Raw genomic sequence first — 14,082 nt, forward strand, 5'->3', positions numbered from 1 at the left:
CCCCCAAATCATATAGTGTATCACATCCGGTTGCATACGAAAAAGGATCGAACACATGTATTAGAAAGTTGTAAGACATTCATCTTACATTTCATTGCAGCGAAAACAATCTGTGTCATCGACATGTGTCCTCGGTGTTTTAAGGCACCATTATTTTTAATTTGGTGTTTTATATTATATTTTGGAAACTTGAGGTTACCTGGTTTTTAAAGCTTGTACACAAAAAGAAAGAGGGTGATCATTTTAAAAGTGCAAATTTAACAGAGACTAATAAGGGGAATTCAATGTAGATATTACATCTACAATGGATATCAGGTGTGTTTGTGTGCGTGTGTGTGCTAAACATTTAATGCTAGAAACATGTAGAAATAAAGGCAACAGTACTATCCGCTGTTGTAAAGTTATAAATCGATTTAGAGAAAACAAATCCAGGTTACAAACCAAAACCGAGGAAGACACATCAAATATAAGAGGAAACGTTTGAATCATAAAATTTTAAACTTAACATGATTTAAAATAAAATTATAGTTGCTACCTAATAACCTTTTTATGTTTGAATCCTTCGTTTCTAACATAAAGACAACAATTTGACGGAGTTGAACGCGATGATTTGTGAGCTGACCAGTGTATTTCAGAATAAATTAATGAAGTTGTTTTTTTCAATTATATCAACAGTAGCATTTTCACTGTACCAATTGCGTCATTCGAAAATAAATGCCTCTTCGTTCAGGTTCGTCAGGTTCAATCCATCATTTGTACTTGTTTGGCTTTATAAATATTTTGATATGAGCGTCACTGATAAGTCTTATGTAGACGCAACGTGCGTCTGGCGTATAAAATTATAATCCTTATACCTTTGATAACTATTTCTATATAAATAAATGCTTGTACCACGTGAGGAATAATACAATTGTAATCCATTCGTTTGATCAGTTTGAGCTTTTGATTTTGCCATTTGATTAAGGACTTTCGTTTTTTGAATTTACCTCGGAGTTCGGTATTATCGTAATTTTACTTTTTCTGATGATGTTCAAGGTCAAAATACTTGAAATACCATAATATAATACATAAATGAAAACATAATAAAACATAAAATAACCAAAACCCGGACAGGGAATGGGAACTGTACTCGAGAGAGAGAGATATTCTTTAATTTAAAATTATTCAAAGAATCTTATAACAGCAAACCTACATGAAAACAATATCCATGACGTGACAAATTCAGGAGTACAGGTACCGAATGTTTCTTTTTTCATATACAATATATAATAAGATTGAAATGTTCATCTCGAGACGAAATAAAAAAAAAAAGTATTGTATATCCTCTAGTTTCTCACTTTGTATGAAAATTCATTTTCCAATACAATGTTTAGTTTTTTTTTCAATACACAAATTTTATTTATTTTTCCTCTTTAATGTTATATAAATGCTTATTTCTCTAAAATTAGTAGGTTAGTTCAATTTAATACAGAAAGCATGTCGTAAGGAATCTGATGTACAGTAGTTTTCGTTTGTTTATGTAATTTTTACGTATTGCTCGTTTCTCGTTTTTTTATATAGATTAGACTGTTGGTTTTCCCGTTTGAATGGTTTTACACTAGTAATTATGGGTCCCTTTATATCTTGTTGTTCGATGTGAGCCAAGGCTCTGTGTTAAAGGCTATACATTGACTTATAATGGTTAAGTTTCATAAACTGTTATTTGGATGGAGAGTTGTCTCATTGGCAATCATAACACATCTTCCTATTTCTACGTCCATTTATATCGTATACGATTTATATACCAGTATTTAGGGCCGTATAGTAAAAACATTAAGTTGATTACAAATACAATTCTCGTATTGTTAGTAAACTCTCGCGAGACGAGAGTTTGTATAACTTACATTTCACTGTATGGCATACTATAATTAAATTGGTAGTCATCAGCCACAACGAATTATTTTCCATATATTGATTTCTTCAGGACACAAAATAATAAATAACACTATGTTAATTCATAATTTGAAATACAATGCTACATTTTAACTCCCTTACTACATGGAAGCTATCGAATAACCCGCCCCTGTTAATATGTTGATATAACACTTAGCTACTTATCAGATTGTCACCCTATGATACGATGAAAAATTGTTAAATGTTATATAACAAAGAATTTTAGAGTTGATGAGAGTAAAACTTTCGTTTCAATGCAAATATGGATCAGTGCAGCCAGTATGAGACAAATTTCTGCACCTGTACGTTAATCGTGCTTCACATTTTGGTATCAACTCATTGTTTCGAATTAAATGGAACGTCTTCTAATACAGGTACGGATTTCATTTATCATTATTATTTGTAATGCTTAATCATGATTAATTTGCGTACACTTTTTTAGTAGTACCAAAATATTCACTGGTGTAAGGAAAACATATATTATTTTTAATTCTCCCTGCCGCCAGTAAAACTCTTGCTAAAGCAAGTTATGTATAGATACGCAGCCACTCCTGTAGGAATGCGGACGTTAAATCTATTGCACATTCTCTAGTTTTCAGTGTAGTGATTTGTGACCCTGTTTGTCTTTTCCTTGTCTTTTTGTGTTTGATTTTGTTTTGGTTTTTTTTTTTTCGTGATGTCGCGGTTTCTCTCGACCTATGAGGTCGGATGTCCCATTTCTATTTTTCGCCTTAATTTTCAGTTTTTCTTGTCCTGAAAATTAACATGGTGTTTGCCGCTGTATTTTATGCAAGCAACACTTCTCTTGTTTTATCTAAGTATATTACTCCATTTAGTAATGTGGTTTACAGTGGACATGTAATTGTGTTTTTTTTTTTTTTTTATTTTTAAAATGGTTTGTAAGTATTTGAATGTTTTGTCAATAATTTGTCTGCTTATATCTTATGTCTATTTGTAATGACACAATATGCCACTTATCATGATGTTTAAAATGAACAATTGTTTCTTATATGCTTTAATCAATCGGTTGTATTGTTTATCACTTTTAATTCAGATGTATAATGAAAGACTAAATGATTGATTTCTTACCCTCTATTCCTTTACGGCGCGCGCTTCTTCATCAACCATTTGCTAGCGTACAACGAATGTTAGAGCAGTAGTTATCAAACAATCGGTTTCGATTTATGTGTGTAAGCTTGTTTGTTTTTTTGGGGTTTTTTTTTGCCGTTCAGTGTTTCTGTCGTTTCCGTGTTTCCCTCTTATATTTGATGTGTTTCATTCGATTTTAGTTTGTAACCCGAATTTGTTTCCTCTTAATCAATATATGACTTATAAACTGCTTTATACTACTGTTGCTTTTATAGGGAGATCAATCTAAGAGTATTTCTATAAGACTCAGACAGAGGATAAAAGACGAAATTACGTCTTTTGTTTTGCCATTTTTATAGGGTAAATACTTATATGCAGACTAAACTTTATGCATTATTAATTGCAATTTCAAATCGTTAGTATATTCACTTTTTCAGACTGCACTTACAATGATACAGAACTGATTGAAACTAGCTACAACCAATCTTATTCTATTCCGTTTAATGAAAGTAACATTGAAAAATCAGAAAATATGTTGGATGCTCAAGCTTATAGTTTGGCTCTCTCGTCAAACAGATCAACGGAAATACATAATGTACTACAAAACATCTCACAAGATAGTCAAGGCAACATATCAACAATTATCGAGTTATGTTGCCATTCATCATGCTGTAACCAAACCGACGATAACAGCAGAGATTCTCGAAGTATTTCGTACAGACCAGTACAGAAAACGCAGTACAACTGTTCACAGTTCCTTGCTATAATAACTGACCAGACCTGCAGATTGAACTTTACTTTTTGCATATACAATTACACTGATACTGTAAGGCTTAATTCTGGTAACAAATCTGGCGAATGCACGTACATTTCCCTATGGGTTGATTTTATGAACAAATTATCATTCAATGATATTAATGACTGTACCTTTTCGTTTACTGATATTCAAAATGATACACTTACAGTCGATTGTATATTGATACATAAGAACGGATGTTCAGAAAACGCTTCTATTTACGATATCCCATGTGATCATATTACTTGCGAAGAAGATATGCTCAAAGAGTTATTTTTTACGTATACATGTGATAATCACAATTTACAAATTTTCGATAAATCGTGCTTATGTGATGAGAATAATCCTCAGCCTAAATGTTCCGAACACTGTAATGATGACGAATGTAATAATAAGACTGGTGAATGTAGTTCTTGTAAATTTGGTTGGTTCGGAAATGGATGTGAACACAAATGCGTAAACAACTGTAAGTCATGTATAGACAACTCAACATGTCTCGAATGTATTAACGGATTTTACGGGCATATATGCGAGCACAAATGTTCTAATGATTGTCATATTTGTTCAAAAGACGGAAAGGCATGCGATTCTTGCAAAACAAATAACGATTTTGGACCGCAATGTGCATGTAAGGTCAATCAGTGTTTTAAGTATAGTCCAATGTTGAGATGTCTCGAATGTAAACAACCTGGTTGGTATGTTTCACTTGGGGGTTGTTGCCCATGTAGTAATAATTGTGTAGGCGGATTTGCCAGTTGTGACCATAGAACAGGCACTTGTTCAGACGGGTGTATAGATGAATATTATGGAGATACATGTTCTGATAAATGTAGTTCCCATTGTATTGAAAAACATACGAAATGTAACTCCATAACTGGAGAGTGTGCAAGTGGCTGTGAACAAAACTGGTATAGTTCTACATGCAGTTATGAATGCTCATTGTTTTATCCTTATTGCGAGCTTTGTTCTAATACTACTGAATTTGAAATGAAGTGTGTCAAATGTATGGATGGATATTATATGCCACAGAAATACCGATTGACAGACGATAAACGATCTTATTTAAGTGATTATTGTTTCCCTTGTAACCATTGTTTGAATAAAAACTGTGATGGGTATAATGGTATTTGTACGGAAGGCTGTAAATTAAAAGGTCACTTTAACTCGGATGAGTTTGTCTTAGGAGAGAAAAACTGTGTTTTAGAGTGCGTTTCATGTTGGGATCAGAACTGTGATTTTATAAATGGAACCTGTTTGGATGGTTGTGTACATGGACTTTATGGTAACCAGTGTGATTTAACTTGTAATGAATCATGTGTAAACAGTACATGCGACCAATCATCTGGTGACTGTCTCTCCTGTAATGATGGATACTATGGTCCTCGGTGTAAAAATAGTTGTGGTCACTGTGAGAGAAACGGATGTGATCAATACACTGGAGAATGCGATGGTAATATAAAATTGTTCTTGTAATTCATTCATTTTTATTTTATCCGGTCTAATTTATGGACAACAGTTGATCTATCATTTTAAGATATATGCACTCTTTGTTACCATTAAAACTAACACCTTAAACACATGGTTTACTGGATAGGTACTTAATGATGCCTAACTATGTATAGGCAACTTTATTGGTTTGCCTAATGGGATGATCTATTTCACGGCATAAAACCGTCAGACGACAGTCATTTCTATTTCCCAAGAAAACGAAAAGCACACGCAATCTTGAAAAAAATAACAGTAATAAAGCTAAGATCGGAAATAAAAAGAAAGGTCTGTAAAAATAAAAAGATGTGGTATGATAAGTAATGAGAGAACTCTCCATCCGAGACCAAATGCCAAAGAAGTTAGAAATTGAAAGTCACTATACGACCTTCCAAAATCAGCAAAACCCATACCGCATAGCAAGATTTAAAAGGCTCATAAATGTGTAGTTGCTTATATCTTCATCGTTTGGGTCTGGTTGTTAGTTGTATCATCAACAACCTTACCATATTATCTTATCTTTTCATGTATTCATTAATATATATCAACAAAGGTGACAATTTATATATATTACTGCAGGTAGTAACATTGTGACGAAAATAAAGCTATGTAAATGGTTTTTTTTTTATCTGAAAACAATCAGATAAATCTAATTTAAGAATTATCTATCACTGTCATTAACAAATGCATTATACGTATATGACAATAGTCAGATAGGTTATAAATAATGTATAAGTTTGTCGCTTGTTGATAATCGAAGTGTCACAGGCTTTAAGATCTTTGCAGAATTAATGTCTTCATTTTTTTTTAAAGGAAATAAAAGCTCACAACGGTTTTGGAACATCTATACAAACTGTTTACAAGATACAATGTACGCATAAACATATTTTGGGGTCTATGCTTTTTCAGCTGTTAATCCCTATTCAAACTCAAAACTTGTTATTTTTTAGAACAAGTTCCAATTATTATTAAAAAAAAAGATGAAAATAAAAAGTAAATACACAAAAATTAGTTCCTCAAATTGATGTCAAAATCTGACGTCACACAATAAAATAACTTTCCAAACAACAGCCAATGTTATGTCCCTTAAATCGACGTCTATTTTTGGTTTCCCTGATCGACGTCCGTTTTATGAACCTGTCGCAGTGATATCACATTTTTATAAACTGGTATTATATCTATCATTGATTCTTATATAAGAAAACAGTTATAGGTTCTTTAAACTACTTCACAAAAAGACCGCAAAACAATGCATTGACCAGACGTCGTTTTGGGGGATTTAGATGTCGATTAGAGGGTCAAATATTGGACTTTGATTTGACGTCGATTTGATGAACGGGCATCGATTTTAGACCGGACGTAGATTTGAGTATAACATTAATATATCTTTAAACTGTACTTGCTTAATTGTAGGAATTTGCTTACCCGGGTTCTATGGCAATAAGTGTGATGAGATGTGCTCCAGTTGTGTCGGATCTGTCTGTAATCAGATCGGAAAGTGTACACATGGTTGTAATCCAGGTCTTTACGACTCTTTCTGTGACAAACAATGTCCTATGGATTGTTTGATTTGTCACCCATTGAAAGGTTATTGCATCGTTTCAAACTCAACCAGCAGTAGTGAATACCATACTTTGAATAAATCGACTACAGCATGTCCATCTAATAAATTTGGAATAAATTGTGAACAGTACTGTGGCATAGGTTGCAAGAAAACAGAGCAAGGTCTAAGTATCTGTGACAAATACACTGGTTTTTGTGATCAGTGTTTACAAGGTTTTCATGGCATCACGTGTGGAAACCAATGTAATACTACCTGTATTGATGAAGACTGTGACCGAGATGGATTCTGTACAAAGGGGTGTGTATATCGCTGGCAGGGAAACTATTGTCAGAGTAAGTATATGAGGTTACAGTGAATGGTGATAAGACCACCACGAAATAGGGTTAACAGAACTTCATAGATCGGTGTTAATGAAAAACAAACCAGTGATAAGTGAATGAGATACTTGCTTATCGATAGTTTATAGACAAAAATTCCAGAGCAATTGAAATACCACACTAATAACAGGTGTTATATAAACACAAACTTGAAGTAATGGACTCAATTAAACAGGTGTTAAGAAATGTATTTCAAAAATACCGAACTCAATTTCAAAGGGGAAATAAAAACTCATAAAATCTAACGCTATCAATCAGCGGAACTAGTAGGAACACCTACATATTCCTAACTTGGTACAGGCATTTTTCGATATCAATTGTAGGTAAACTCTGGTTTTAAAGCTAGTTTAACCTCATTTTTGTATATAACAGTTCGGTTTTTAAAGCTCCGTTATATTTCCAAATTAGGTTGAACAACTTAAACATACATAATAGGTTAATGTGACAATAATCGGGATCTATAAGCTAAAACTGTGTACACGTACATCACAGACATATAACACAACTTACTAACAAATTAAAACAAACACAAATTAATCTAACTGAAACACCAACAAAAAATGTGTAATTTGACAATGATGTCAACAACAACAGTTTTTGTCGAAGACAGAACTTCATTCCGTAAAAAGTTTACTATTTTTCGAGGACTAGAAGCGAAAATTATGTGAATATTGATACTAGGATAAACAAAATAGAAACGTTACTTTAAAAACTCTGTGTGTCCATATTGCACGTCAGGACCCAGCTACACTAGGACTCCTCAAAGGTAATAAGTAAAAAATAATGTGTAGAGATGCATGTCTCGTCAATTGTCATACGACCATAAGATGGTGTTATTCCACCACTGGCTTGTATCTTCTAATTTGTGGTAAAGGTAAAACTACAAGAAAACGTCATATGTGGATTCATTTTTCTGTTTACCATGATAATGTCTTTTTATACTGATCTAACTATTGTATTGTTTATAATTGAGAGACAAAGTAATTTTGTTTTGCTGTTTAAAATCAAGATATCATTGAAATGAAACTTTTAAAAAGCTTAAACTTTCTTTATATTAAATGATACTGCAATAAGAAGGTGTAAACAATACAATGAAATAAGAATCATGTTTATAATAAAAAAAAAATAACCATTTGTTACATTATTAAGATAACTGTTTTGGTTTCAGATCATTTTCCTATTACTGTATTCGAGGAAGTCAGTGGAATATTGTTCGGTGTGATGTGTGTTCTAGTCTTTTTCATTGGAGTTTTGTGTGTTACGCATAAAAAGCGGTAAGAACGTCTTCTTTTGTTTAAGAATTAAGTTTATAAAAAGATCTTGATGCCTAATCAGAGTCTAACATGACATGGTTGATGCATTTGAACCGTCTTAAGTAGAAGCGGAGATTTTAATGAAACATTATTCGATGATATTCCAGTCTTGTTCTTGTGTTTATCCTCAAAAACACACTAGTTTGAAATATTTTATCCACCGCAATATTAGTCAATGCATTTCCTAACTTCGTATCAAAGACACATTTATTGCTGATGTCGAGTCTTTGTATAAAAGTCCTCACGCAATAACATCCGTTTCGCATTATTAACGAATTTGTTGTAGTCCAACATTTTCGGACTAGACCGGTATACTTTAAATAAGTAAGACATATAAACAAACCGGAAAAACACATATGTATTTAACTGATCTAAATAAATTCAGTACTGTTCCGTAGCGTTTCAGACAATTCCGAAATATATTTATGTGATCAGGATGATATAAACTACTGACGTCTCTGATAACTTCTGCTCTCCTCTGAGTGTTATAATAATTCAAGTATGGTGCAAACACTGGTAAATAACATTTAGTCTTAAACGGTCATTTTAATTTAGATAAGAAAATGCCTGTGCCAAATCAGAAATATGACAGTTGTTATCCATTCGTTTGATGTGTTTGAGCTTTTGATTGTGCCATTTGATGAGGGAATTTTCCTCGGACTTCGGTATTTTTGTCATTTTACTTGTCTTAAATGTCTGAACCTTAGTTAATTAGTTAAAGTATGAAAATTAACTGTAAGACTGAAAATGACTTTATTTTTGAGAAACTAAAACAAAACTAAATACATATCGATAAAAATTTACAGATTGCATTCATGAGAATTCACTATATTATATGCTATCGATACTGTTAACATATACTTTGGAATTGCATACGTTCATATCTTTACACAAATTCCGTTGAATATGTACTGGTTGATAGCTTCGACTAGGAGATCATGATTTATTTGTTAGTTGCTATTGGCTTTCTAGCGTTCGGTAATTGCGTTTACTCTTATTTTGGTGCTTTGTTTTCATTGTATTTTTGTAAGTTGTTTTTATTTCATGCTAATAATTTGAGTTGAACAAATTGCTAATGATTTTTACAGTATGTTTTATGTTATGCTATTACACCACTGTGTCAGGTAAGGCATGGTTGAGCTATCACAGAATTTTTAAGTCCGCCACATTCCATTCTGTGTGTGCCTATCCCAGATCAAGAGCCGGTAATTTAGTGGTTGTGATTAGTTCGTGTCTTCCAGGAATTATTTTCTTATAAAATAGTCAGTTGGTTTTATCCTTTGTATTGTTTCTCATTGTTCATGCCGGGGCTTTTCATAGTCAACTCTTGTAGTTGAATGCATTACAGTTGCCTATAATTGCTTGCATTCAACTTACTGTGAAAGTACTTTAATTCGTGGGTATCAATTTTCGTGGTTTGAGCAAGATTTACATGTTCGTGGGTTTTTAAATTCGTGGATTTTAGTTTTCCAAAAAAATAATTAAATGAAAAATTAAAGCCCTTAGAAGCGAAGGTTACAAATAGTCTGGAGTGAGGACATTGCAAAGTAAACATTGACCCGTGTAAATCGTAGTGATAACACTTATTAACCCATGATAAAGTGATCAACAGATTAAAGACCATCAAAGGTGTTAATTAGGCCATAAACATGTCACTTAAAGAAAACAGTAACATGAACAAATGCTATAAACATATCTTGAATTGTCAAATAATTCTTATCGAAATCATGAAATTTTAATTTCCCATATATACGAGAACTATGAGGATATAAAATGAACACTTAATCATACTAGCATATCAATACCGGAAATCTGACTGTCATCGATCAAAAATATTTTTTAAGAGAATTAAAAGATAAAACGTTGTACAGTTTAGGTTATTAAAGATTAAATGTTTATAATCCTACATTTGGTTGTAGTTCAGTGACAGCTTTTTAAGTATTCTCAGATTTGGCATTATTCAATATATTCTCTAGAATAGTCAAACCTACCGATGGGGATCTTTCCATGTCATGATGTCTTGATTTGGACAATGGTTGTTTTATTTCGTTGGACACTTAAACCCCACGAATAAAAGTACTTTCACAGCATTTGAACTATAATGGAAATTTGTCTTATCGGCAATCATACCACTTTCCTTTTTTATGAATATGTATTGTTCAATCTTTTAAGAACTGTTCATATCAAATTGAATGTTTCAGATGAAAATTTGTATACTAATGTACTGAACAGAAGAATTGGGGCCAATGAAATGACCATTTATATGCATAACAGGTCACTTTGTCTTCTAGGGGTTTTCTCGTGACTTCCTCATCGACAATCTGTTGTTTAATTGTAATATCATTTCATTATGAGGTTCTGGACATCGTAGTATAAGTGTCGGAATGTGCATGGTAATAATGTTCTGATTGATATTGCACCTTATTCAGGCTAAACAGCAACTTGGCAGTGGAACTGCTTTGAATAACACATCTTTCTTTCAATTACGTCATTATTATTCTTTATGCATCGTAAATCAAACTTATCATACCTTATGGAAAATACCAATCTAATTAAAAACCGATCTCTCATTGCTCCTGTTTCTGAAATGTTGCGTGGGAGATCTAACGAAACCGGCTTTGAGGTCACATGTGAGTGAACTAAAAGTCATGAATTTATAAAGATATGCAAATGAGTTGACGACCTATTAATAAGCCAATCAAAAAAGTTTATGAATTATTTTGACTGACGATTTCGTCGTAAATAAAATGAGTTACATTCCTTTGCCTTACGTTAGACTTCCAAGATCGTGGAAGACTCAATTTCATTGGTCAAAAAAGACACACCTACGAGGTCACTCACATGTGACCTCAAAGCGGGTTTCGTTAGATCTCCCACGCGACATATCAGAAACAGGAGCGATGAGAGATCGGTTTTTAATTAGATTGGGAAAATACATAATTACTGTTTATTTTACAGGGAAGAACTTAGAAAATACAGAAAAGAAAAATCTTTGTTATTGAACAGCAATGACAAAATTACATATGTTTGAAGGTTAAGAAAGGGGTAAAGCCAATTCACCAATGTTCAATGTTTTAAAATCTAGAAAAGTTTTAAAGTCTTATGAATTTTGCAAATTCACAGTAATTTCTCAAATATGTTTATCAATGTTCTATTATTGAACTCTACACATTTCTATTTACGGCACGTTTAATAGAATATTGTTTGTTTCTCATCAATCTTTGTCTTGAGGGATACTAAAATCAAAACGAATTAAAATGCATTTAGTTGACATACCATAGACGTACTTTCAAACCTCTCTTAAAAATATCATGGTTATGAAATACACAGAAGGGGGATTGCCATACCATTTAACAACATCCTTAGTTATACAAACTTTAATGTATGATAAACGTTATTGATGAAATAGATCAAGCCAATTATTTTCTCTTTTTAATTGTTTTAAATATATCTTTTTGGTGCCTTTTATGGCTTATGCTGTATGGGTTATGATGATTGTTGAAGGCCATATGGAGACCTAACGTTTTTAACCTTTACGCCATTTGGACTCTGGTGGACACGTGTCTCATTGGCAATCATAACAAGTCTTTTATTTTAAAAATCATGTAAATGAACTTTGATAAGAACACTAATTACACTCATTACATATTATACACTTTTTATTACAATGTATTTTGTCCAAAAAATATAACTGATTACTATTGTAACTTTATAAACCAAATGCTGACTTGTGTGTAATTTTATAAACATGATGTGTGTTTTGTAACATCTTGTGTTACAGATGTTGACATTGATGATTTTTATCAAACTTTATCAGTTGCTGATATTTACTGTTTTATAAGATTTAACCATGATTTGCGTGTTAGTGTTATCAATAATGATTCAAATTATTTCGTGTCACAGTTCTTTCAAAAGTAAGTGTACCTTCAATTATCTCAAAATTTATTATTCATTGATAATATATGTATTTTTTCATTTCAAGAGAACCTTAAATTGAAGCTATAACACTGCTTTTGTTTAGATTGAATGAAAAAAATGCCAAACATCTGTCAACTTTATTTTTCGGTTAATGGTATCTGTAAAAGTTTTAATAGTGCCTTCTTCTCGTGAAATGAATAAAATATTTCATACTGAGCATGCTGAGTACGCTCAAAGCTTACATTGAACTAATCTACCATACCACTTGAGTACTGAAAACTCCGTTACTTAGTCACGTTTTTAATTTGGAATAATTGAATCTTCTAAATGGCTTCCAATGTTCATATAGTGCAGTTATATTCCCAGGAAATGTAAAATGTCATCAGTCATAATTGGCACTTCATAGGAAAGAACATACATTAGTATAGCGATGACATTTATAAATCACGTATTGTATGTTATCATTAGCATCCCATGGGATATAGATATATCAATAAAACTCAAGTGGAGACTGACATAGAATGTAATTGATTTTAAGTTAATATTGTATATAAATATTGATGTATTCATCTGCATGTATTTGAAACATGTTTACGTGAACATTTTGTTTTACTCAATAAAGAATAAGTTTGTCACGATACCTGTTTTACTTGCAATAATATTGTAGCACACATTAATTCGCTATGACCTTGTTCGCATTTGCACATTTAAATCAAGTTCAGGGTAAACGCTTTAAATGAATCTTGATTGGTCTAAACTAAAAAAAAACAAGAGAGGTCTCTAAATATTTTAGAGTTGCTTATAAAAATAAAATTAGGCATGATAGCAAGATAGAAATATATCTAGAGAGTCCATATTACGAAGATGTGATCAATTACAGTGCAGTCGTTCTAATATTTTGTATGGGAGTAAATTTTCACATTAACGTTCTGCCAATTGGTATACTTAATGTAGACGCGTCAATAGAAAACCTGTATTACATCACGTATGAGATTTTTCGTTGTTGGTATTGATTTTGTTTTGTTGTTTTTAGATGGTCTACCAATGAAAATGATTCAAGCTTGTGTTGATGACTGTAAACAATCAGCAAAATCTATTTCTGGTAATTTCTATAATTTTCAAATAGAAAAAAAGGAGGTATCCAATATAGGTCATTAATACATAAACCAAAAAATATCTAAATCTTTTTTCATGTTGATGACATGTCTTCAATGTATTATATATGGTGTTGTGGGTTTCAGTATTGTAAGTATAAATGGTTATCAAAGCTTATAACTTGATCCACTGAACGCAAGTTTTGTCTACATAAGACTCATCAGTGACGCTCAGATCAAAATAGTTAGAAAGCCAAACAAGTGTAAAATTGAAGAGCATTGAGGACCGCAATTCCATAAAGTTGTGCCAAATACGGCTATTGTAATCTATATAAAAAAGAAGATATGGTATGATTGCCAATGAGACAACTATCCACAAAAGACCAAAATGACACAGACATTAACAACTATAGGTCACCGTACGGCCTTCAGCAATGAGCAAAGCCAATACCGCATAGTGAGCTATAAAAGGCCCCGATAAGACAATGTAAAACAATTCAAACGTGAAAAACAA

General features: G+C 32.2%; 1 protein-coding gene across 1 annotated transcript; it reads left to right on the top strand.

Annotated features, from left to right (window-relative positions):
- Window positions 1–2,187: 2,187 nt before the first annotated feature.
- On the top strand, window positions 2,188–13,112 carry LOC143048223 (uncharacterized). Its single transcript, XM_076221774.1, has 5 exons — window positions 2,188–2,306; window positions 3,459–5,267; window positions 6,716–7,198; window positions 8,412–8,517; window positions 11,515–13,112. Exons 1-5 carry the CDS (start codon window positions 2,195–2,197, stop codon window positions 11,585–11,587), a joined length of 2,583 nt encoding a protein of 860 aa, XP_076077889.1. The 5' UTR covers window positions 2,188–2,194; the 3' UTR covers window positions 11,588–13,112.
- Window positions 13,113–14,082: the final 970 nt, after the last annotated feature.

The sequence above is a fragment of the Mytilus galloprovincialis genome, chromosome 10 (genome assembly GCF_965363235.1).
Source record: "Mytilus galloprovincialis chromosome 10, xbMytGall1.hap1.1, whole genome shotgun sequence".
NCBI classification, from domain to species: Eukaryota; Metazoa; Mollusca; class Bivalvia; order Mytilida; family Mytilidae; genus Mytilus; species Mytilus galloprovincialis.

Coding starts and splice junctions, on each gene's coding strand:
- LOC143048223 (XM_076221774.1), top strand. CDS start 2,195: ATGGATCAGTGCAGCCAGTATGAGACAAATTTCTGCACCTGTACGTTA. Junction 5,268..6,715: donor ATACACTGGAGAATGCGATG/GTAATATAAAAT, acceptor GCTTAATTGTAG/GAATTTGCTTACCCGGGTTC. Junction 7,199..8,411: donor GCAGGGAAACTATTGTCAGA/GTAAGTATATGA, acceptor TTTTGGTTTCAG/ATCATTTTCCTATTACTGTA.